Source organism: Diceros bicornis, chromosome 6, assembly GCF_020826845.1.
Source record: "Diceros bicornis minor isolate mBicDic1 chromosome 6, mDicBic1.mat.cur, whole genome shotgun sequence".
Taxonomy (NCBI): Eukaryota; Metazoa; Chordata; class Mammalia; order Perissodactyla; family Rhinocerotidae; genus Diceros; species Diceros bicornis.
This window is the reverse complement of record NC_080745.1, coordinates 83,193,020-83,217,900: the sequence shown is the minus strand read 5'-3', so window position 1 is coordinate 83,217,900 and position 24,881 is coordinate 83,193,020. Positions and strand designations below refer to the sequence as shown.

Below are 24,881 nucleotides of genomic sequence, written 5' to 3'. Positions count from 1 at the left end.
ATTGGATGAGGATGTGATTCCCAGGGATACTGCAGCCACCTTGTGACCATGAGGGGAGTATCACTGGCATACTGAAGATGATGGAGCAAGAGGATGGAAAGGGCTGGGGGCCTTTGAGACAACCTGCCTCTCAATTTCTTGTTATTTGTAATATTAATAAGCCCATACTGGTCAAGCTGCTTTCATTTGGGTGTTTTGTTACTTGCATCCTAAAGCATTTCAACAGAAATAGTTGCCCAATGTAAAATCAAGCAGTTTTACATAAAAATGCAGATTCTTGACTTCTCTTGAAAAATCAGAAGATCTGGCAACCCTGGGCTTTCCTTCCTACCTGGCAATGACAACCTGGAACTAAAGAGGGTCAGCACCTTTTACCTGGGGTGTGTGCTCTTTAGTTCTCCACAATCTCCACCATTCCCCAATGTCCCTGCTCTGCCTCATTGACTGCATTCCTTTCCTAGTCCCTCGAGGTATCTGACCTTGTGCCTGCTGATTTCTAATTTGACTCGGAGCAGGTTCACTCAGTGAAGGAAGAAAAGTCTTGCAGACCACAGCTTCCAGGGTGGGCTCTGAATATTTGCACCATGTGCAACGTGCTTTGCCAAAGAGACTGAATTAGTAATCCCTCACATCCAAAAAAGATCAGGGGCTGAGTTACAGATGCCCTCATTCATGGCCGTTTTATTAGTGTGTTACGGTGTCACATTTCCTTCACATTAATAAAGCATGAAATTAAAATATATGGATCCACAAAAACACCTGCCTTTGTGAACAGGCTTATACTGTTAATTATGCCTCCTAAGAATCCTGCCATAGCTTCATGTTATTACATCCTTCATAATTTTAATTACAATTTAATGGAAACTTTTACATGGCCTGTCTTAGGACTTTCAGTTTATCAGCATTAACAATGCTCTGTTCTTTGTTACCTTTCAGAGTCCTTCCATTTATCTTTAAAGGTAAGTATTTATATTAAATTTCACGGTCCAGAATTTTAAGTCACTACTAACTGAAGTATAACTCATTTTCCTCCTGTTTGTTATTACAGAGCTTGGCTAAAACTAGAATCAAAGCAGTATATGGGCTATGAGAGGGGGTTTTTTTTGCTAAGAAAGATTGGCCCTGAGCTAAAATCTGTTGCCAATCTTCCTCTTTTGCTTGAGGAAGATTCACCCTGAGCTAACATCTGTGGAAAATCCTCCTCTATTTTGTACGTGGGTCGCCGCCACAGCATGGCTGACAAGTGGTCAGTGACAAGTGGGAACCAAACATGTGAACCCAGGCCGCCAAAGCAGAGCTTGCCAAACTTAACCACTAGGCTACTGGGCCAGCCCACGTTTGTTTTAACAGTAGCAAAGGACCCCTTACTGCATTTTTATTTTTATTTTTGACAATTATAGAATTTTAATTAAATCAGAATATTGTTTAATTTTCTAATTTTAAATGAATTTTAGCTCCAGATTTAAAATTATGTCTTATGAATTGTTATGATTTAGCTTTTAAAATATCTCATATTTGTTTTCAAAGTTGCTTGTGAGCGTACCTGCTGTAATTTTTAAAAATCAATAGTCTGACTTTGGGTGGAAGTCAAGTCAAGCCTTCCCCTCACCCACCCACAACAGGATGGTCACCTTATGGCTCCGTGCTGACACTGATCTGGAAGGACCACAGCTGGGGAGGGCTGTACTGCGGTTCATTTAACAAGGTCTTGACAAAATGATACATGCACTCCAGCACGGATCCCGCAACGTGCACTCCAGCACGGATCCCGCAACGGAGACGGCTGACCAAAGACATCCTGAGGGCTCTAACTGGGGCGCCCAGCACAGAGCTGCTCAGGCGACAATTTATACAGCCACTTGAGTGCTTCCAAATGCAGTCTGTTACACTAACTGCTGGAGAGTGACAGTCTTTAGACATCAAAGATGCATCCCTTCACAGTAGGCCCAGGAATCTGGAGAACCACACTGTGCATCTGATCAGAACTGAATGGAGGGAATGCTCACAGCTTTGAAAAGAACAAGCTGGCCAAGGAGTGATGTACTCTATACACAGACTATAAAAGGTTTCTCGACTGGCATTTAGACGATGCAAAGTGCTGAGGGAGAGATGTAGGGCATTCCGATTCTGTTCTTGCACCTTATATCGGAGCCCTATCACGCTGAAATGCTTCCAGCTAGACAGGAATGGGAACACGCTGCCACTTGAAGAACGCTGCGAGCAGAGCAAAAGCCAGATCTAAAACGGAAAAACTCCTACCCTGAAGCTGCTTCCTACCTCCAGTGTCACCCAGCCATTCCTTGGAAAGGATATGGTACCCACCCTCCCTAGACAACTGCAGTGGGCCCCTCCCCATTCCTGCACCAGGCGTCTTCCTTTTCACTGTATTTGGTGGAAGCCTATGTGTAAAGTGGTTCATCTCATTTCCTTCTAAATTCAATGACTCAAAAAGCCCTGGAAATGCTAAGGCTGTGACTCCAGCTTCAACGCCATTTCCGAGACAGATGCTATGAGAAGCTGACAGTTCAGAAAGCTCCCGATCCTTTGCTCCCAAGCTCCTTGGAATGACTACAGCAGAGCTGGCTTTGGGCCGGCTCCCCACCCTGGCCTCGGCTGGGAAACCCACTGCATCTCCGAATGACATTTGCTGCCCTGGACGGCCAACACCACGTCTTCCAGGTGGGAGGTTTTATTATGTTCCACAACCATGAAAACATAGGAAGGTGGCTGTTACAGTAAACATTTCAGATAGAAGAATCGAGCGAGCTGCACCCACCCCACCCTTGCAGCCTCCTTCCACATGTCTCTCAGAGATTGTTCCTGTGTCCTTCCTTTGCAAAGTCAAGAAAGGTGAAAGGAGACATTTAAAGTAGCAGGAACACCATCGGCAAAATGGAAGCAGAAGGATAACTTGGAGAAACAAGTGATGAGAAACACACTAAGGAAAATCTCTTCTATTGTGTTATGATGTCGGGATGGAAGAGTGTGCCCTGGGCTCAACGTCCATTCTCCTGAGACCCTGGTCATACGGGGCCTTCAGTGATCCCCTCCAGAGGCATGCTGGGCGCGCTGTCAGCTGTGGGCCTCTCATCTTTCTTCAGCGAGGTCGGGACGCGGAGACTGACGTATGGTTTGTGACAAGCTGTGTTGGCCAGAGGGGGGTAGTGCTGTCTGTAGCAAATGTATGCAAAAATGAGGCCAATGACTCCGCCAACAAAAGAATCTAGGCAGGAAAGAGCAAAACAGGAGAAATGTGTTATGATTCATTCAACTGTCCCCAGTAATGTTTTCCAGAAAGCACTTTTCCCACCTGCTGCAGTACTGGTTTGCTTACTAGACCCCCTGAAAGATTAAAGGAGAGAGAAACCATGCTGGATGTATAAATCTTGGTGGCCTCTGCAAACTCATCATTTCTAGAACTTAAACATCCCTTTTAAATGGGTACTTGATTCTGTCTTCTCTTTATTTCTTTAATACGCACCTGTGCATCGCATGAACTCAGATTTGCATTCTTGATTTTTAAAATCAATTCTCAATTCTGGAAGAAGAATTCCAGCCATCTCTATAGGATCTAAACACCCTCGGGGGCTGTAATCTCTTTTTCTTTAGCAAGTTCCTGCTGGAGTCCCGTAACATTGCTGGTGCATTACAGAAACCCAGCGGGCATGCCCGTCTCTGCCTTGTGGTAAGCGATTCCCAGGGAAGAAATGAACCTTCTGAGTCACAAAGTGAATAAAACATTTTACAATACACCAGGATTGGCAAACTCAATGGACCTCTGGTGGGAGAGGCCCAATGCCTCTGACAAGCTGCAGATCTCATGAAGTTGGAGGGCGTGAGGGGGGCAGACGAGGCAGGAGGGGGCATCTGCAGGCAAAACAGGCCCTTCCACCATGAGGCAGCCCTCTGCCAAAGAGGGCATTCAGCTGGTGCCCAATAGAGATGCCATGAAAGCATCCCACCCCAACAACCCTCATTTAGTGTGTGTGTGTGTGCGTGCGTGTGCACGTGATTTTAAACTGTGTCTATGGATTATTCTTACCACAAAGATCCTAACACAATGGAAAACCTCCCCTAACAAACTTTGAACTCTTGTGAGGGTTGCTGCCATGCTGAAGTGTCATTCCCCATTTGCGAGTTTCCACTTGCACATTTATTATCTTGTTGGATCACACATACCTCCTATGGGCAGGTAGCATCAGCCCCATTTTACAGAAGAAACTCAGGCTCCGAGAGGCCAATGGAACTCTCTATATCTGCACCCCTTGTTAATGACATAACTGGAATTGAACTCTGGTGTCCTGATTCTGCACCTGGGATGCTCCGAGGGGCTGTGCTCAAACCCTGGCAGATTCATTCCAGGCTTTCTGATATCCCAGCTTTCAGAATGCAGCAGGCCACGACTGAAGGGCAGTCCACCTGGTTCAGGTGAGGGGCAACAGCTTCCCTTAACCGATCAGTGCTCGGGGTGGTAAGTTTCCAAATACTTCCCAGCGAGCAACATCCTGTGTATTGACCTCAGTTTAAGTCACACACTGATTCTCCTGTGTCTCCTGCAGGGAAATTTGGAGTGGCTGTCAATGAAATGTACCTTCCAAGAAAACAAACTGTTCAATGCTTAGATATGTGCCCACACTTGTCAGTCTTTTTGTGACCCTGTTATAGCTATCCTGGCTCCATCTAGACAGATTGGGATAAATTATGAGGAAGGAGACAATATTTTGGTATTTTATTATCTTTTGAAGAATTGCTTCCACCTTCAGCATTTTTACTAGGCTAAACATTAAAAAGCTCTATAATAAATAGCTTTAAGCTCTTTTAAATAAATTTAGTAATTTAGTGCATATAGTTTTGTTTATATACAGTAGCTAAGCAGGGAAAGGAGGCACTTCTGTGATGGCAGCATGAATGTTCATTGTGTGCAGACCAAGTGCCCGGTGCTGCTCTGGAGACTGGAGTGTGGACACAGCAGCCAGTGATGTTTTTTTTAAGTGCAAATAGAGGAGGTCATTCTCCTGATTAAAATCTTTCCCACTGCTCATAAGGAATGGACAAAGTCCCTATGGCCTTCAAGGCCACACACCTGGTCCTGCCAACCCTCCCAGCCATTTCCCCCTCTCACTCTACTGTGGCTGTTGTCTTCCCTTCCATTCCTCAAATAAGCCTGCTTCTTCCCTCTTCTTCCTCTTTCTACAAATGCTGTTCCAATCCTGGGAATCCCTTCCCCTCATCCCCTCCCCTATTCAATTTCTATTCATCCTTCGGAACTTAACTCAACATCATGTGCGACGAGGCCTCACCTGACTTCCAGATTAGACCAAGTCTCCCAGGTGTACACTGGAATCCCCCCACCCCACCCTCCACATGTAATCAGAATGGCAAACAATGCCAATCTGTGCAATTCTTTAATGTTCAACATTGGACTCTAAACTCCACGAGGGCAGGACTGTGTTTGTCTTGCGGGCTGTTGATTCCTCAACACCTGGAACAACACCTTGTTCACACAGAATGAAGCTGGTTGAGGGAAATGGATGAATGGATACGTGCACAGTTAGTTCCTGGCGGCTGTCCTGTGTGTGTCCTGGTGTGGGCCCCTCCCCCACTCTGGGCTTCAGTCTCCTCACCAGTAACGTAAGAGCAGGGAACACGTGCACGGCAGCTAACAGGCCTTTCCATGTAAGTGTTCCAGCAATCTGGTCCCCAGGGTCAGCCTGCTGAGACCCACATTCAGATTATTTGGAAACTCTGCCAAGACGTGTTTAGAAAGCAGCTCATATCTTTGATTGGAATAACACATCACTCAGAAACAAAAGTCATTCCAAGTGGTCAAAGGGAGAGACGGAATAAATTGTGGCTACTTCCTCTCCACAGCTACTCGGACAGTGAGGCTGCTTGGCTGCCATCCGGCAGAAAGGCGAGGAAAACATATTAGTGCCTGCTCAGCCCTGGTGAGGAGCCACGAAGGTATGCGGGGAGGGGAGGACCGTCCGGGAAACAGCAGTTAACCCAGGAGCCCACTCCTGCTCCCAGTGCAGGCACCTGGGGCTACAGTAACGTATCCAGCACCTACTCTCACCCCACCTGTGAATCCTCCAGGCTGAGGAATCCTCAAGTGAAGACACCGCAGCCCCCGCCAGGGCAAATCACCGTACCTCTGAGCTCTCAGAGATTGCAATATCTATCTCATTGAGTTGTGACGATGATTTAATGAGACCATGCTTCTAAAGATTGTGCCACAGAACATACCACAAAATCAGACCTTAAAGCAGAGTGTCTAAAAAAATAGTGTCCATCACTGTTATTCTTATTCTGTTCCTCTCTTGAGCTGCTGGGGGCTTCCTAATCCTTTCCCATCCTTCTCCTCACACAGCAATTCAGCAGTCTAGAGTTATAATCTCTTTAGCATGGCCAAACTTTCATAGCATTTTAAATAAACTTGAACTTAAAAAACATTTGTCAGGCCAGCCTCATGGCATAGTGGTTAAGTCCAGTGTGCTCTACTTTGGCGGCCTGGGTTCGTGGGTTCAGATCTCGGGTGTGGACCTACACCACTTGTCAAGCCATGTTGTGGCAGCAACCCATATGCAAAAGAGAGGAAGACTGGCACAGATGTTAGCTCAGGACTGATCTTCCTCAAGCAAAAAAAGAGGAAGATTGGCAACAGATGTTAGCTCAGAGTGACTCTTCCTCACCAAAAAAAAAAAATCATTTGTCACCCAAGAAATCAGAAAGTAATATGCACCATGAATTCCTGAATGGGGTCACAAGGCTTAATTAATGTGATTAAATCCAGTTCCTCAAATGGAGAAGCTCCTCACATAGCCTTTGGCCGGGAGCCTATAAAATGTGCCAGGGCTTTTTCTAGTTCAAGGTCTTAGAGTTGCACAATTGTTTTGTTTCTCCTCTAACGCCAGAGAACAGCCCCAGGGGTGTTATTTTTACTACCATCTAAATCCAGAACATCTGGATTTGAGCCACTGACTATTGAACGGATCAAACACTAAAACCTACAAATAACGCCATTTGACTATTTTCTGTGACATGACATTTAATCAGGTGCATCACTGACCAAAAGACACTGAATCATTCCAAGTGTCTGTCCTCAGGGCTGACTGATGCAGCAGCACGTGAGGGTGTGGCAATTCCTGCAGATGCTGCTTTCCCATTTAATGGGAGAGGGAAAGGCGGTGTGACAGGTCCTGCCAGAGTTATCAGAAGTAACCAGGGCAGAGAAAGGTCCGGCCAGGCCACCTTCTCAGCAAAGTCGTTCAGGGCTTTGTTTATTACAAAGGTGGTGAACAAGATCCAAAAAATGACCGACTTTACGAGGGAGACTGTCATCAAGGGCCTCAGGTGGGCTGCTGGTGATGAAATTACACACATCCTGTAGGGCCTACACTGACGGAAAGCAGGCAGGGTACAGGCAGGCCTTTATTAGGGAAAACCCCACTAGGGACTGACCTCACCCCAAGTACAGCAGCATGGGACTGGAGGGTCCAAAGGGGAATACATGGATCTCAGTATCCCTGGAGTACCAAATACTGCAGTCTCCTTACTCCGCACTGATGCCATTCATTCCACACTCAGTACTGCACAGGGATCAGGTGTCAGGCACCTGGTGTCCCAGGCTAGATCCTGGGACACAAGGCTGAACAAAACAGAAAGTTCACAGTCCTAAACAGTGACAGGCTTATCAGTGAGCTGCAGCTGTGATATGTGCCATGAAGGAGAAGTGCTGGTCCGTGAGATCACCAGCAGAGCAGCCTGGCTGGTCTGGACCAGGGGAGTTTCACTGAGGACAAGACCCGTAAGGCCAGCTCTGCGGGATGGGCAGGTGTGAACCAGAGGAAGTGGAAAGTGGAGGCAGGGAGGGTACCTGCAGTCTTCCAGGCAGAAGAAGGAAGGGGCTCAGCAAATTTAAGACACTGAAGGAAGGCCCATCTTCTACCAGAGGGGTGGAGTCTTTATAATTCTGTAGGACATAAGTCGACCAGGCTTCTGGTCTGGGCTGGAGAAGAAGGTCTTCCACATCCCCTCAGGGCTCTGTTGAGCCCTAAGCATGGACCAGGGGCCCCACTGCCTCTCTGGGCTACCGTCTGTGCCCCCTTTTTGGCCCATAGCTACCCCTCGGTGTTGACCCCACCTTTCTGCCTCACTCATCTTTGTTTCCTCAGATCCCAGCAGTTATTATTCAGCAGATGTTTGGTGAACTGAGATGCACTGAACAACATTTGGAAGATGCACTAAAGAATCAACATCACCAGCCACAAAAGGCCACATATTGTGTGATCCCATGTATGTGCAATGTCCAGAATAGGCAAATCAAGAGAGAAAGAAAGTAGATTAGTGGTTGCCAGGGGCTGGAGGGAAGGGAGGTATGGATTTCTTTTTGGGATGATGAAATGCTCTGGAATTAGATAGTTGCACAACTCTGAATATATTAAAAACCACTGAATTGTATTTAAAAGAGAGAATTCATGAATTATGAGTTATGAATTATACCTCAGTAAAGCTATTTTTAAAAGGGGTGGGGAATCAACACCAGATGGGCTCCAATGGCAGTGGAAAGAGGGCTAGACTTTGAATGAGGCAATCTGGCTTTGAATCCTTACCTGTAAAATGGGCATGACCCCTTCCTCTTCATATGAGGTCAAAGGACAGCAAAGGACCCCACAGGGTCTGGCACAGAGGTGCCATGCTCACCTGCTCTGGCACAAACAAGCAGAAAGGCTTTTGAAGATGTGCTGTCAGGTCCCAGGAAGGAACACATCTCTCCCTGTCACCATGGCAACATCCAACATCACTGAGCTGGCTTGACTTGTGACCTTGTACGCCTTGGGCTCTGTGACCCAAGACACTAGGGTAAAAATCAGCTCTAGCAAACTCAGTAACCTCAAGTGAGTGTTTCTGTCCTTTTTATTCCACGCCTAGTGAAGCTTCCTGTTTTTGTCACTTTGAGTTTCCATAGAGGAACTTACACAGCACAGAGGATGCACGATCTACCTGGTACTCTGGAAGCGGAAGGGCAGCCGCCCCATCTGTCTTCCTCAATACCTGCCTCCATCCGAGAATATGCTCGGCACACAGGCACAAGAGACATAATGAATGAATGTTTAAAGTCCACTTTTTTTGTTCCTTTTTAAGGGGAAAGAACTCGCTGAGAATAAGGTTAATTTTAGTAAAATCAGTGTAAAGAAAAAAATGATACTAGTAAGAAAGGAACACGATTTAGTCAAAATCATTCATTCATTCATTCAACACATATTTATTGAGCACTCTTATGAGTTGTATTTTGACCCCAGCAAAAAGATTTGTTGACGTCCTAACCTCCAGTACCTCAGAATTTGACCTTATTTGGAAAGAGAGTCTGTACAGAGGTAATCAAGTTAAAATGAGGTCATGAGGGTGGGCCCTAATCTAATATGACTGGTGTCCCTATAAAAGGGGGAAATTTGGACACAGAGACACACACGGAGGGAAGCTGATGTGAAGACATACAAGGAAAACACCACGTGAAGAAGGAAGCAGAGATTGGAATTATGCTGCCATAAGCCAAGGAACATCTGGGCTACCAGAAACTGGAGGAGGCAAGGAAGGGTGTTTCCCTACAGGCGTCAGAGGGAGCGTGGCCCTGCCGATACCTTGATTTTGGACTTCTGGCCCCCAGAACGGTGAGACGATTTCTGTTATTCTACGCCACACAGTCTGCAGAACTTTGTCACAGCAGCCTTAGGGAAGCAATGTAAGTACCTACTATACGCCATGCCAACGAGAGACAAAACTCCTTGTCCACTTGGAGATGATATGCTAGTGTGGAGTTCAGCAAACTCCGTGAACTATTCCTTTACATGTTGTCTATAGCTGCTTTCTCGTTACTATAGCCAAGTCGAGTAGTTGCAACAGAGACTTGTATGCCCACATAAAGCCTGAGATATTTACTATCCAACCCTTTACAGAAGAAGTTTGCTGACTCTTGTTCTAGCGCCTAGGGACAGACAACAATGAATACCTAAGGAATCACTTCGTTTGTTAGATGGAGGTACATGAGCAAGATGAGAGTGACAGGGAGTGCAGGGGATGGGCTGCAATTTAAATGGAGTGGTCATCATAAGATGTCTTCACCGAGAAGGTGACATTTGAGCCATGATTAAGAGGAAGGAAGGGACCAAGCCACACCCACACCTGAGAGAAGGGCATTCCAGGCACAGGGAAGAGCCAGTGCCAAGGCCCTGAGGTGAGATGGGCCTGGCATGTTCTTGAGCAGCAAGAAGCCCCCGGGGGCTGGGATGGCACTGGCATAAGCATGGAGGGCAGGTAGTTAGAAAATACCATCAAAGAGGCAGAAACGGAGGGACAGATCTTACAAGCCATTGCAGGACCTGGGCTTTGACACTGAGTGCAACGGGGAGTCACCGTGGCTTTTAGCAGAGGAGTGACATGTGCTGGCTCAAGGATTTCAAGGCTCACTCTGGCTGTGGTGTGAGGTGCAAAGGAGGAAGGAGGTAGACTGGTAAGGAGGCTTCAGTGATAATCCAGGCAACAGACGACGTGGTTTGGACCACAGTGGAAAGAGCAAGTTGAATTCTGGAAGTATTTTGTACATAGAGCCAACAAGAGAAATCAGAGAAAATCACAGAAAGCAGAGGGGAGAAGGATGCCCTGGTGTAAAATGAGACTTGGGAGCAGCCAATGTCCATCTCCTCTGGGAACTAAGCAATTGGGGGGGGGGGGTGGAGCTAACCCTGAGGCAGAGAGAGGGCAGAGCGCCTGACTGAGAAAGCCTCTCTTGAGGCCCAAAGCTCCCCGTCCAGTGGGTTCTGATGGGACAGAGGGGTGGCCTGCGGCTGCAGACTGCTGGAACCCTCCTGTGGGGACGCCGTGGGTAGGAAGGCAGACAGGTGGACTCCTACCACGGTCAAGGCTCAGAGGTTCCCAGACCCCAAGCAGCGTTTGGCAGCTCATGATAAATGTGAGTGCCAGCCCCACCACACGGGCAGCCGACTGAGGAGGGAAACAAGGTGAGATCAGTCCACTCAGGACTGAGGATATCAGAGGGAGAATCTCAGTGTTTTTGTTCTATGTAAGGCTGAGTTTTGGGTCAGAAAAATAATATAGTTCCAAGAGCTCCTTTTCAAGTCACTTCATTTAGAAAATCTAGAAATTGTTTCTGACAGCCCAAGGGAGGCTTGGTTAGCAGTTTGTCTCTCTCAACTGTGTTTTTGGGGGGAAAAGGGAAGAGAGGAGGGGGAGGGAGAGGAGGGAGCAATCTCCTACTGGCTTTTCAGAAGCCAGAAGTCTTGTGTGGCCCAGGTACAGTCCAGCATAGCGCCCCTTCCCCCCGCCCCCCTCCCAATCCCAAGAACCACTCTATCTGCAGGGTGATCATCTCCTGAAGTCTGGTAACTATATACATGTAAATTCATTGCAAATCACAGACCCTTCACAGCCCAGTCAGAGAAACATGGTGAAGGTGTGGCCGCCATCTTGAAAACTTCAGCCCAGTTAAATATGGTGTCCATGACTAACACGGATGCTTTACAACCTCTGCCTGGGTGGGAATGAATGGCTGTTTCCTCCCTTGAGACCCGTTTTTCTGGATTACTTTCACAGGGAGATGCTCTTTCTTATAATGAAACACCACACGGGCACCCAGGGCTGCTTAAAATGACCTACGATTAGAGAAACCAGTATTGGTTAGAAGGTTACCCCCAAAGCTGGATTCACAGGAGAAAAGCCTGGATCCATATTCAGAGATTTGAGGGGCAGAGGGAGCTTATTATTATGTCCATTAAAGGAATAAACAACACATTCCTGCCGCTCCAGCTGTCACTCTCCACTGACTGAAAACCATAAACACACAAGACTGTGAGTAGAGGCAGAAGCTGGTTCAGTGAGATACTCTGCTCTTTCTCTGCATTTGTTTTCTCTATGTATGCTTCCCTAGTATGAGAATTCCACAAGTTTTAAGGCTGGAAGACACATGGTTAATCACAAAGGTAAGGCTCTCTGTGAGGCACTGGGCTTTGCAGTTAACATCATCCATGAAACTCTCCAGCTTCCAGTTGACCCAAAGGCCAGCATGTCACAAAGACATGGAGAACCTCAGCCACATATAGACTTTAATCCAGCCAGTTGGTTTTATTTCTTGAGAAGTCCTGCCAAATGTTTCACATGCCCCTCCATGCCATGGGCTGCGTCCTCCATTTTCCTCATTTAACAAAACAACAGACTTACATATTTAGACTGGAGCTGAGAAGACAGAAAAGACCAGAAGGGTGTCGATAACAGAAAAACAACAATGATAATGGACAGAGCAAGGCATTTGAGATTATGGGCTATTTATTGGATATGAATATGTAATCAAGTAATCATATGGACTCCCACATTAGGCACAGTTGCTTAAATCAAAATTGAAATGGAGTCATAAAAATCTCGTAATATTAGTGCTGCTAACTAAAGTCTGAAATGAGAGGGACTCGTTTTGCTGATGCCTATGCTTCATAGGAATTCTCATCTTGATGGATGGTCCCACCCACGGTCACTGGGCAGCTCAGTCCACCAGAGAAAAGCAACAACTTATTTATCTCAATCAGGCATCCTGCCACAAACACCCACCTACACAGCAGCTGGAGGCCTCACTGTCCATCCCTTCTCCAAGCCAGAAACCTTAGAGGCCTCCTTGATTACTCCCTTAATAAGTGAGTGTTGAATGAATAAAATTTTCCACTCATTGAACATTGCTGCTTCTTAACACGTAATAAGGAAAAGAAATATAGAGCCGAGGTATGGTGTAGATGAGAGCTTCTCAACCTCAGCAGTAGATATGTGGAGCTGGAAATGTCTCTGTTGTGGGGGAGGTGTACATTGCAAGATGTTTAGCAGCATCCCTGGCCTCTACCCACTAGACACCAGTAGCAACCACCACTACCACCACCACCAGTTGTGAAAACAAAAAGATGCCTCCAGACATTGCTAACGTCTTCCAGGAGGTACAGTCGCCCTCTGTTGAGAACACTGGTGTAGACAGTGACAGACGGCCTCATGAAAGGCTAACTAAGGTAAAATGAGTCTGACTCAGAGCCCATCAGAGGATCCAAGGAAAGGCACACTGCTCTCCTGGCTGAGTAGACGGGCGCAGATTGAACAAGTGATGGCACAGCTGAACGGGTACTTGGGCCACATCATTGTACCAACCGATGCACATTCAGTTTGGGCTGCACAAGTCTACCATGACCTGGTTTTGGTTCACCCCCCGAGTATGGCCCTAACCATTGCCAAACATAAATTCTCCCGCTTTGCTTTCTTGTCAGCCACAGAGCATTAATATTCTTCCTCTGCGGCTCCAAGGTCCTCTCTGTGCCAGTTGGATAGGGTGGGTCTGAAGCCCAGGGGCCAGCAGGCCTTGGGTACACCAGCTGCATCACGAGTCCACCATTTCCTTAAAGCCAAAAGCTGTGATTCTTCATTTTTCACAACGCACCAGCCAGAGCTAGGTAATGAGTAACAAAACTGGTTAGGACCAAGAGTATTTAAGAGAGGCCAACCTCACGTCTTAGGTTTTCAGGATAAGATCCTTATGCAATGGCTCTTACTGCCTTCCAAGATAAAGCAAAAACCCATTCAATTCTGAAACCTTAATCATTTCCCAAATCCAAAGTGGCTGAATGAAAGTGAAAATCAGGGATTTATAGCTTACACATAGACGGTGTTCCAAAAACGTGTCTGCCTCCAAATGAGTTGTTTGGGAAACACAACACATCCTTCTTTAGATACAATGCACTAAGCAACAACAATACCAGTCTGCATTTGTGCAATATGTTTCCATTTACAAAGTACATTCAGATCCAATATTTCATTCAGTCTATGAAACAGCTCTGTGAAATATCTGGGGATTATTGATCCTGTGTTCAGAAGAAGAAACTGCAGTTCACAAGGGATGAATGAGAAGCAGTCCATAAAACACCAACCAGCCCATAATATTCTTCATGAGGAAACACCCTAGCCACATAGGCAAAATGATTCTTTGGGAAAAGGAGAGAACACGGGAGGGCCCAGCCTTGTGGCACTCTCCTGATTACCCCTATCAGGAGGGCCTCAAGACCCTGACATTACAGCACCGGATGCCTCCGCCTGTCCAGACCATGCATCAGCCTTTCCTTCCCTTGCACTCTTCACCCCCCAGGTCGAAGCTGCTGCTGGAGGCTTCTGACACCCAGAACATGAGCCCCAGGATGTGGAGGGTGGAGCTGAGGCCAGGAAGGAGCAGGAGAAGCTGGGGAGGTGCTGGGAGGAGCACGATGCCCCTGGAGAAGATGGGGAGAAGGAGCCATTCCTCACCTCTGGCCTTAGCTGCTGTGTCACTCCCAGTGGAATGAACCCCTGAGAAGGGGTGAGAAGAGGCCGTCCCACAGACAGCTGGCCACAGAGACAGAAACGAGGGAGGACGGGAGCAGGGCCTGGTGGCAGCTGGAGAACAGGCAAGGAAAAGGAGGTACAGCACGGGCTGCTCGGAGAAGGCCACTCACCCAGAGACTCTGGATTTAGGCACATTTAATTCAGTTTGTTTGCTTAAAGCTGACACAGTGGAGCTCTTCACCAGAGCTTCTCAGACTTCATCAGAAATAACAGACTTGCATGTTAATGCAGACTCCTGGCCACCACTCCAGACCCACCCCCAAGAGTCCGATTCCTAGCTCAGGGTGGCCTGATCAAGGGGATCTGAGGATTGCTCTTTGGAAACACGGCCCCAGACCCTGCACTACTGGAGGCCACATGCTGTGGACATCACCCTGTTTGCCGCGGCAGGTGCTGCTTGTCATTCAGGCAGACTGTGGGCTGTAGCTGATCTGCAGAGGCACATGACATGGTTTAGTTTTATTCCAGGAACAAACTCCTCACTTGTTTTGTGTTGTTTTGACTTTTCCCAGATACCGCAGGACTCATATATATAGGTAAGCCTCACCCCAGCCTTGCAGCAGCTGCTTCGAACATGGCTGGCATCGATGCCCAGGCTGGACACATTCACTGGATGTGAATCCGTGGTGAGAAATATGTCCTTGTGGGACGCACCCCATTCAGGGGTGCATTCAGGGAAAGCATTCAGGGACTTACTTTTCCCTGAATTGGTGCATTTCTACACCCATCCCTGCAGGAGAGTGGCAGACTGCCTTGAGAACTGGGCAGGCCCGGGGTAGGGACTCACCTTGCCAGTGATGCTTGTAGTCACACATGCGGGACAGGGCGATCATCATGGCACAGTACAGGGGCAAGATGGCGGCGCAGAGCCTCCAGCTCTTCCCCCTCCCACTCTCAGTGAAGCAGTGCAGCTTGCCAGCCAAGTAGAACGTCGTAAAGCCAAGGCCCGAAAAGGCAACTGCCAAAGAGAAACAGCAGGTGTTACTCTAGCAGATGGTAAGTGGCAGGCACACAGGGCATCCTGAACATTCTGTCTGCCATCTTGCACACTCTTGGGCCAAGGCCATGTTGGCACCAGGCACCATCTAGGCAATCTGTGCTCTTGCTAGAACCACGCTGGTATGAATCTTTCAATAATGAAAATGACCTTCCAGGCTGTGTGTGATCAAAATCTATTCTATTTCATTCATTCAATAATGATTTAGTGGGTATCTACAGTGTGCTAGACAGGTGCTGTTCTAGGTGAAGTGAATAAAAAGACGTATCAAATGCTGTCTCTGGTCTTAAGGGGCTCATGCTCTGGTTGAAGAACATGGCCATGCTTATAGATAATTTTAATGTAATGTGTTGAGTTCTATAAGGAAAAAAAATGCATACAGAACAAAAGACTATGGTGACGACTTAGATTTCAAGGGTGTGGGAAAGTAAGGGATTTTTGGCTTAGTGGCATTCAGTAAGATGGGACTAGCAAATGCGATGGAAGTGTGAGTTTAACAGAGAAGCCACTGATGACAAATCCCTTGTTTTCTCTTAGGAATTATGGCTATTGATTTTCAGAATTGCAAAGACATGGCTGTGCTAAATGCGTTGTCAGAAGTGTAGAGCTGGGTGTAGCATATAAAAGCCCCAAGCTTTTTATCCAATCAGGTTTAAAATACAGTTGGAATTCAGTGAGATTTAAGATGAGTCTTCTGTGGGCTTAGAGCAATGGTCCTCAACCCCGGCTACACGCAGAGTCACCTTTAAAACTTGGGAAGCCTTAACACATACTGGTAGCCAGGTCCCGCTGCCAGACATTCTGTTTGTACTGGTCTACTGGTTTGGAGTGGGCTCTGGCGTGCGTACGTGTGTGTGTGTGTGTGCACGTGCGTGTGCGTGTGTGTGTGTAAACTCCCCGGGTGACTCCAATGGCAGCTAGGATTGAGCTTAGGCACTTTTGTTGAAAGCAGGCGCTACAGCTCCCACCTTCTCTGGACACCAACCTAATCAAAACTTTCCTCTTGATCAGAAAATACTCCTGAGGGGCAGAGCTCCTGGGTAACCAGCCCGCCCAATGACTCGGTAAAACAGATCTTATAAAAACTCTAAATGCCAGTACCAATGACTTTAAGAGACTGCCTGAGGCCTGAGCAGCAGCCTCAGCATCACTGAGTTTGTTACAAATTCAGGATCTCAAGCCACCCCAGACCTACTGAGTGAGAATCTGCATTTCACGAGACCCACAAGTGACCTATGTGCACACTGAAGTCTGAGAAGACCTGGCCTAAAACACTTTCATCCTCCTGATATCTCTGAGTCCATCTTAAGGAAATAATACAAAAATACAGAGAAATCTAGAAGATATTCTGCTCAAAGTTATTTATAATTATGGAAAGTGATCAATACAGAGGCATAGATAATGTTGGGGCCCAGGTAAAAATATGCTACAATGGCATATAGATATTTTGAATTAAAGTTACTTGAGAAGCAGCCGATGCAAAAAGGGCATTTTGACCCTCCTCTCTCTGTTCCCCCTGAAAGCAGGAAATAAATCTCCCTTGTGAAAGGTACCCTCCCCACAGCAGGAGATAGAGAGAAAATTCAGGGCTGAGACATCTGTATAAACAAACCTGGTTACTTTTTGCTAATTTACTACCCCGAACCCAAATTTTGCTTTGAATTCTTTAGATTCTTTGCTAGTTAAGCACCCAAACCTAAGTTTCTTTGTCCTGTCAAATCCTCACAAATTTGTTTCTTTGTGTAAAAAGATATAAAAGCTGCCTGCCTTGGTTATTTCTCTGAGCATCATTTTTATGATCTTCTGTGCATACGTATTAAATTGGTTTTTCTCCTGTTAGTCTGTCTCGAGTTTTTTTTATTAGTCCAGCCAAAAGAACTCAAGAGGGGTAAAGGGAAAATTTCCCCCTCCCTGACAATAAGCAAACTGTGATATTTCCATTCAGTGGACTATGATGCAACCAGGAAAATTACTGTGATTATTTAGCAATATGGACAATACTTAGGACAAAATGTTAAGTGAAAAAAGCAGCACCCCAAATTGTAGATTCAAGATAATCATGGCTATAGCACATAAAAATGAATAACCTGCAGCTTTAACAAATGATCTCTAATAATAATATGTCTTCTTAAAAGGGATCCCCCAGGTATGAATACAACCTTATACTAAAGCAGAACTTTTTCAGCAACCAAATTAAACAAGGCAACAGAGTTTGTTGTGTTTTTTTTTAGGACAGAATATTAAACCAGGTTTACCCCAGGAATAAAAATGAAGCATTTAAACATTTTTGAATAATGATTAGCACTCAAATAAACACCAAAGCAGGGCCAACATATATTGAATACTGTGATTAAAGTACGACTGTGTGCAAAACTGCATTGCTCAGGTCTGTTCTAGACTGTTTGCTCCAATGAAGAGTATTAAGTGATTTACAGGGCATTCCAAAGTGGCCCCATATGGCCACCATCCTGGCAAGCACAACAGGTTCTGAATTTCCCATCCTCACTCACTTTGCTCTGTTCCTTCTATTCATTTACACTCTCCCCCGAGGTCAGAGTGCGAAGAGGAGGCTGCACAGTTGGCTCCGTGGGTACTGGCCTCATCCTGAGCCCTTGCTGGAGGAGTAACAGACTTCATTCAAATCAGACAGCTTAGCAAACGTATCCACCTAATTACACTGAATGTGGGGAGCATAAAAGAACTCTTCTGGGGCTGTGTAGGGTTATGGATGAGTCTCCAAGATTTGGATCAGAGGAGAGGCAGCCCTGGGTGTTGCCAAACTGGCGTCTCTCAAGAAAAGAAACAGAAAAAAAAAGGTCAATGAGCACAGGGTGGATGTTGAGCAGGAATGTGTATGTGTGCCCATAGAAAATGGTTTGGAGACTTGAAGACAGACGAGCCCCAGCTCAGCACCCAGCACTGCTGGAGCCTCCGCGCACATTCACAAGATGGACAAGGTCAAGACCCGCGACAAGCGGTTGGAGGCCAGACCCTCAGGCTGCGTCTGACCACCTCCTGGCCCCCGGAACTTGAGTTTGGCCAGCTTTGGCACCGAGCGCTGTGGCTCATTCTTTGGAAAGCAGGTAAAGTGTATTCTCTCCCACGCTGTGGGACCCATGCTGCAGCTCTCCAAAATGCTGAAGCATCTGCTTCTTTGAAAAGGAGGAGGCATTCAAAGGCATTTTTAAAGGCTGAGTTCAACAGCCTAGATCCCGTGGGCACCTGGCAGCAGCCAGTCTCCATCAACACACTCTATCCGGCCTTTGGGCAACGTTTTTAAAGCGGCACTGTGTGCCCTCACTTTTCTAGGCTCCAATTTCATGCTAAACCTTATGCTTGCCACTTTCTCATCGACCTTTATACAGTTATCGAACCAGCATTGCGTCCTTTGGCAAAGGGCTTCTGAGGCACCTCCTTCTGGCCCAGGGGGCCTGTCTGAGCTGTGGACAGCATGGGTGCTTCGCATTCCTGCTTTTCCAAATACTGCCTGGTACTTAGGCTCTACCAAACCACACTGAATTCATAGGATCCCACGGTTTTTCTGCCACCTCCTCCTGTGAGATTAGGGGTTTGGGCCCAGGATGCAATCTCCTGTGAGCCTTCCAGCTCTGAGAGCCTGGGACTCATCGAGGCTCAGATTCAAATTCAACTGGGAGAAAAAGAGAACAGGATGGTTTTTAAAGAAATGCTTTCCAGCTCTAGCCAAACAGCATCCTATTCTCTTCTCAAAGAAACATGCCTTTGAGACACTGGGGGCTGTAAAACCTTTTATGCTAGTGTAGAACAAGGGAGATGATGGGCATTCTGTGACTGTCTGTCCTTCCCCTAAAACAGTCCTCGCTTCCAGCACCAGTAAGAAATGAAACTAAGAACTGAGCATTCAGACATAGCAGGGCATTGCACATTTTGGAAGACAGGGATTATAAAATAGGATAAATGTATTCATATTTTGCTAACATTATTAACAACAGAAATATGATTAGAAAACTCTGAAGCCAGTGGGGTGAGAGGATGCTGAGGGTCTACCTGTTTGAGGGGCTCAGAAGTCGTTTATTTGCTCTCCAGAGATTGAAACACACACACACACACACACACACACACACACACACGCACACACACACGAAAGCACTCACAGCGATCTGTGGGGAAGAGCATGTGCCCCTTGCTCTCAGAGCCTGTAGCAGGTTTTCTCGGCTGGAAGCAGCTGATTGTAAATATTTATATGTTGATCTGGCTGTGAAAAGCAAAGATGTTCTTGGAGCCTCTAAACTAGGAAGCAGATGAAAGACCATAGTTTCCCCACTCTATTTCTGGCAGTTTTGATGCTCTCTTGGCTGTCGTCAATGCGAGTAGATAAGCAAGCATCACAATACAAGTTGCTGGCCCAGGAGATGATGCCAGGCAAGGCCCATGGACAAGGCTATCTGCCTGCCTGGTGATTCTGAAAGGGAGTCACTGGTCCTTCTCTCTGGCTACACAGATGAATTGCCGCAGGTTTACAGCTCTCCCTTTGCAAAGAAAGGTCTATTTACTGAGCTAGCTTAAGTGAAATAATGGGTTTGTCTTTCCTCCCCAGTTGGCTTTTAAAGCAGTGGAAGACCTTTGGACCCCAGGGATTATAAGAAATAAGAAAATTGGCACCAAAAAAAAAAAGTTTTAAAAGCAAATGAGATAAGAATCAGGGGGACAGACCTTGCTTTTTACATTGTATTTTTCACTTTTGCTAACTATAATAAATTTCTCCAGACAAACTGATCATTCCTGGCACTGAAAATGGAAATGTGCCCTGACGAGGTAAAGTGTACAAATTTTCCATTTTATGATGCTCAAAGAGTTCGTACTTTCTTCTCTGAGAGAGAAGGGCAACACCAGGTGGTTAAATAAATCCTAATGCTTAAGGGTGTTTTGAGGATGCCAGTGCACCTTCACAAGGCTATCCCAAACCAAGGACGTGGGAACAGGCACTCCTGGCCAGTACCTGCAGACCCCTTACAAACAGGAGTGTGTTGCTGGGAGTCAGGGATCTGGGTTCCCATCTTGGCTCTGTCATTAACTGAATACATGATCTTGAGCAAGTCCCTTTCCCTCTCTGGGCCTCAGTTTGCTCTGTAAAATGAGAGGCTGAACCACAAGGGGCCATCACGTCATGTCCATGGGGGCCAGGCAGATAGGGAACATAAGCAAAGTAGTTGGATGTTAGTGTGAACTTTTTCGCAACAGAAAACCCTCGGTCTATCTTCTATCACTCCACTGTTGCTAGACACTCAGATCCAACAAATATTTCACTTTCTGAAAAAACCAATGGTTCATTTGTAATGATAAATGGCAACTAATACCTGGCCTCACAGTTGGGAGACAACTGGGAGTGGTGAGGACTGGGGTAAACTGGGGAATACTCGCCTCTGCTCCAGCCAGTGTCTGCCATGTGGAAACATGGGCTCTGTGTTCCCAGAAGTTTTGACCTCCTGACAGGAGAGGGAAATCCTGATATTTATGGGAAATGTCTCCGTTTTTAAATATTAACAACTAATCAAAAAGTAATACAGTGTGGACCAAATGAAAGTCATCTGCAGGCCAAGAGGGCTGGGTCTGCTGGTTGCCAATTTGAGAGCTCACTCAAGTCCCACCTTCCAGTGCTAACAGTCTACGTTTAAATGGCCCCGTAAGCCTGATCTGAAAATTACATGTCAATTCGTCCTTACTCTCCACACTAGAGCAAAGAAGCACTTGATGAATTTGAGTTGATTTTGTTTAAACCAATAGCAATAACAAATTAAGTTACATAGAAAAAAACCAAATTAAGGTACACAGGGGACTTGGGGGCTAATTAATCCATTCAACAGAAGGGACTACTGTGTGCTGTTGAAGAGCATGGGCTTTGAGGCAAACCGAGCACGTGTGGCACTCAGCTCGCCACTTATACCCATGCAAGCTCACCTCTCAGGGCCTCAGTTTCCTCCTCTGTACACTAGGGTGAGTAGCACTTGACTCCCAGGTTATCTGGAAGATTAGTTAACGAGGAATTGTAAAACCCTTAGCTAGTGCTTGGCACGGAGTAATTACTCACCTACCCCTGCCAGCTGCAGCAGCCGCTGCTGCGCACGGTCTCAGATCTGTAAAGCTCCATCCTGAAAGAAAAGCCTTCACAAGGTCTACCCTTGCAATCTGCAGCTCTCTAGTTATATAACTGCATGCTTGCTTAGAGAGAATTCTAGAGCCAGGTTCTCAGGCTCTTATAATTCTGTAGCCCCTGAGGCTCTCGGGAGATATAAAAAGATCTTAGCTGGTAAAATGAACAAACGTGAAGACTCAGTGAGATGAGCTAGTGGAGAGACCTTTCCCTTCCCTCTGCAGAAAGCCTGACACTCTCAGATGAGAGGCTCTGACAGCCAGGAGGCCACTCCTGTGCTAAGTGACCCATCATATAGCTTTTTGCCTAGGATTGCTCAGAAACAAGTTTCATTGTGCTGGAACCTATCTTAATGTCCCTTAATATGACTAGTTTCTCATTCATAGTTTCAATTTCATAATTTCTCGATTTATAGTTCAGCCTAGCTAAGATGCTTGTTCTGTTTTCTTTCTTATGACAAGCTATATTCATTAATATTCTCAGATATTGATTAAGAGATTTCGCTTTCAAAGAAAGGTCAAAAAAAGATTGCTACAAATCCTAGAGAGAATGTGAGTTCACAGTGAAACTACAGACTAAACCATTCAACAGGGCTTAAGGAAAGACAGTTATTTATTCATCATGAAATTATCAACAGAAGATCACTAATGTCTGATTTAGCTACCCTATCAGAGTTACAATTTCAAGGGAAAATTTTGATGAAAACTACAGAATAGACCCAGTACCCACAGTGATTTTTTAAAATCTCATCTTCTCTCTAATCCAGAAGCAATAAGATTGTTTTGCTCTGATGTAGGAGACAAAAATCTATCTTTGCTGGAAAGAAGAGAATTCTCAAAATCCCTGAACTCTTCTGAATCTCACTCCAGTGATTCCTTTAAAATTTTTTTGAGGACAAGAGATATTACAATCACTATAATTCAACAACCTCAAAAGTATCGATTAATTCAACTAGATAATTTAGGGGAAAGAATTTGGGTCTCGATTTATCTTAGTAAGTATCTGTACATAATTCCTTTTCTTTGCACACATACAGCTTGGTAGACATAGGCCCCACTAGACTGTAAACTCCGTGAGGGCAGGACTTACATGGCCTTCATCACCCTTGTGTTTTTAGAGTCTGACACATTGATTGGCACACAGTAGATGCCTAACAAACACGTGTTGAATGAAGGAAGGACTTGGCCCAATGGTATGTTGCAATCCATTCCTTCATCCATTCTCTCAACACCTATTCTTAACGGCCTCTCTGAGCCAGGACCTTGGCTGGAACGTAGCGATGGGAAGAGGCATAAGACCCAATTGCTGCCCTGGATGAGTTTCCTTGGGAGAGGAAAAGTGGAGTAAGAAGGGAAGCTCCATGGAGGAAATAAGACTGGAGCCTGGAGGAGAGAGAGGAAAGGGGGTTTAAGACTACCTCAGTTATCTGGAATCCAGGAGGGTTAAACTCATTCAGCCCTGCAATAGAGTTGCCTGTGATTCTAGGCATGGTCAGAGTGGCCAAGAGCCTCAGGTAGAATTACTTACTCTAGTACCATCAGCCTTAAGATTTAACAAGAATCGGTGTGCTGGTGAGATGCTGAAAGCCATCTTTTAGGACAAAGGAGATTAGGTGGATCCTAAGCACCTTGGGGAAGTCAGCTGAGCCTGGGGTTGTTGAAGCCAACACCATTTGATTGTCTGATGCAGAGGGATCAAGAGAACCATCTCGGCCCACTGAAGGAGGCCAGGTAGCAAAGCAGACCTAGTGGATACAACCCCAGATATGTGAAATGAATCGAGAACCTACAGCTAGTCAGAGGTAGAGTGATGATCTAAGCACAGGTGAGAAATGCTCCTGTAGTACCACTGGGTGGACCCAGGTATGCATCCTGATCCCACCACTTCCTATCTGTGTGACCTAGGGCAAGGTGCTTAACTTCTGAAACTCAAGCTTGCCATCTATAAAATGGACAAGCCAACAGCTATCCAACAGAGTGATTGGGAGGACCAATGATAGAGTGTCCAGGATACACTGGACAAAGTGCATGGCACACACTAGGCCCTCGCTGAAGGTCTGATCTCTTTTCCTTTCCCTCTGCTTTCTCTACTAATGCTCTTTCTCAAAACCATGGTGCCTCCCCAAAGTGAATCTGAGAACATGGAAGAGGAAACAAAGCAAATGCACATACAAAGATAACAAGGATGTGAGCTCCATGGCACCAGAATGGCTCCATGACCAAGATGGTGTCTGAGTCTATTGCTATTATATGGCCCACGTCAAGAACAGGGCCAGGCACATCATTGGTGCTCAATAAATACAAGTGAATGAACAAATTAATGAAATAAAGGAATGATAGGATAATATGAAAACTGGACGAGATGATGTGTACTCTTGCGGGCTCTAAGGAAACACAGTGATGAGCATCCCCTCTCTGCCCAGCTACCTCCTACTCACTCTTCAAGTCTCAGTTTAAATGTCACTTCCTCAGAGGTCCTCCCTGGTCCTACCAGTAAGTATAACAGGCTCTTATTGTACTTTGTACCTGTCCTTCATAATACTTAACAATACTCTTTTTATTTATGTGATTGTCTACTGTCTATCTCCCTTCTACTAGATTCTAAGCTCTGACGGCAGAGGCTGTGTCCCCTGTGCCTGCACTCACCAGATGCTCAATAAATGCACATATTGAATGAGGACATATCAGCCTGGAGACTGATAATCAGGGAAGGTTTCACAAAAGACGAAAGCAGGGATGCACCCAGTGGAGAAGGGCTCGAGTCTGGCTTGGAACTGCCATGGCTCAGAATAACGTATGGGAGGGAAGTGAGCTGGAGCCTATGCTGAATTCTTCCTTACCACATCCCACCCTCCAGACATCATAGACACAGTGTCTCTCTCTCTCTCTTTCTTTCATACACACGCAAACACACTTCTCTGGGCTCTTCCTACAAGGATGACCCTAGAATCCTCCGGGAACCTTCAGAACGGGTCTGTTCTCCAGGGACCGACAGCCACCTCCCAGAGATCTGGGCTAGCCTCCAGGGAACAGCGGGAGATGCTCCTATAGTTCTCAGATAAAGTGAAGCTACAGAAAGGGAAGCAACATGAAATTCCAAGGGTCTGAATGATGGACAGGTGGAGTGATGTTTCAATGAACTAGAAAAGAAGGAAAGGGGAAACTGTGCCAGCTGGAGCAGGTACCAGGAGTGTTCCACGAGAAGGATAGCAAGAAGATCAGGTGTAGAGCGCCTCCTTCTGCCAGCCACTGTGCTAGAAACTTTCAACACCTGGCTTCACTGCATCCCCTGAACAACACAGTGACATACGTATTAGGCCCGTTTAATAGATGAGAAATG

General features: G+C 46.2%; 1 protein-coding gene across 1 annotated transcript in view; it reads right to left on the bottom strand.

Moving 5' to 3' along the window:
• Positions 1-2,603: 2,603 nt before the first annotated feature.
• The window catches only part of PLPP4 (phospholipid phosphatase 4), a 120,775-nt gene continuing 98,497 nt past the window's right edge, over positions 2,604-24,881 (bottom strand). Inside the window, exons 6-7 of the mRNA XM_058544133.1 lie at positions 15,203-15,373; positions 2,604-3,223 (exon numbers count right to left, since the gene is read on the bottom strand). Of these exons, the coding sequence (XP_058400116.1) occupies positions 3,024-3,223; positions 15,203-15,373 (371 nt within the window). The 3' untranslated portion in view covers positions 2,604-3,023. The remainder of the gene's footprint in view (positions 3,224-15,202; positions 15,374-24,881) is intronic.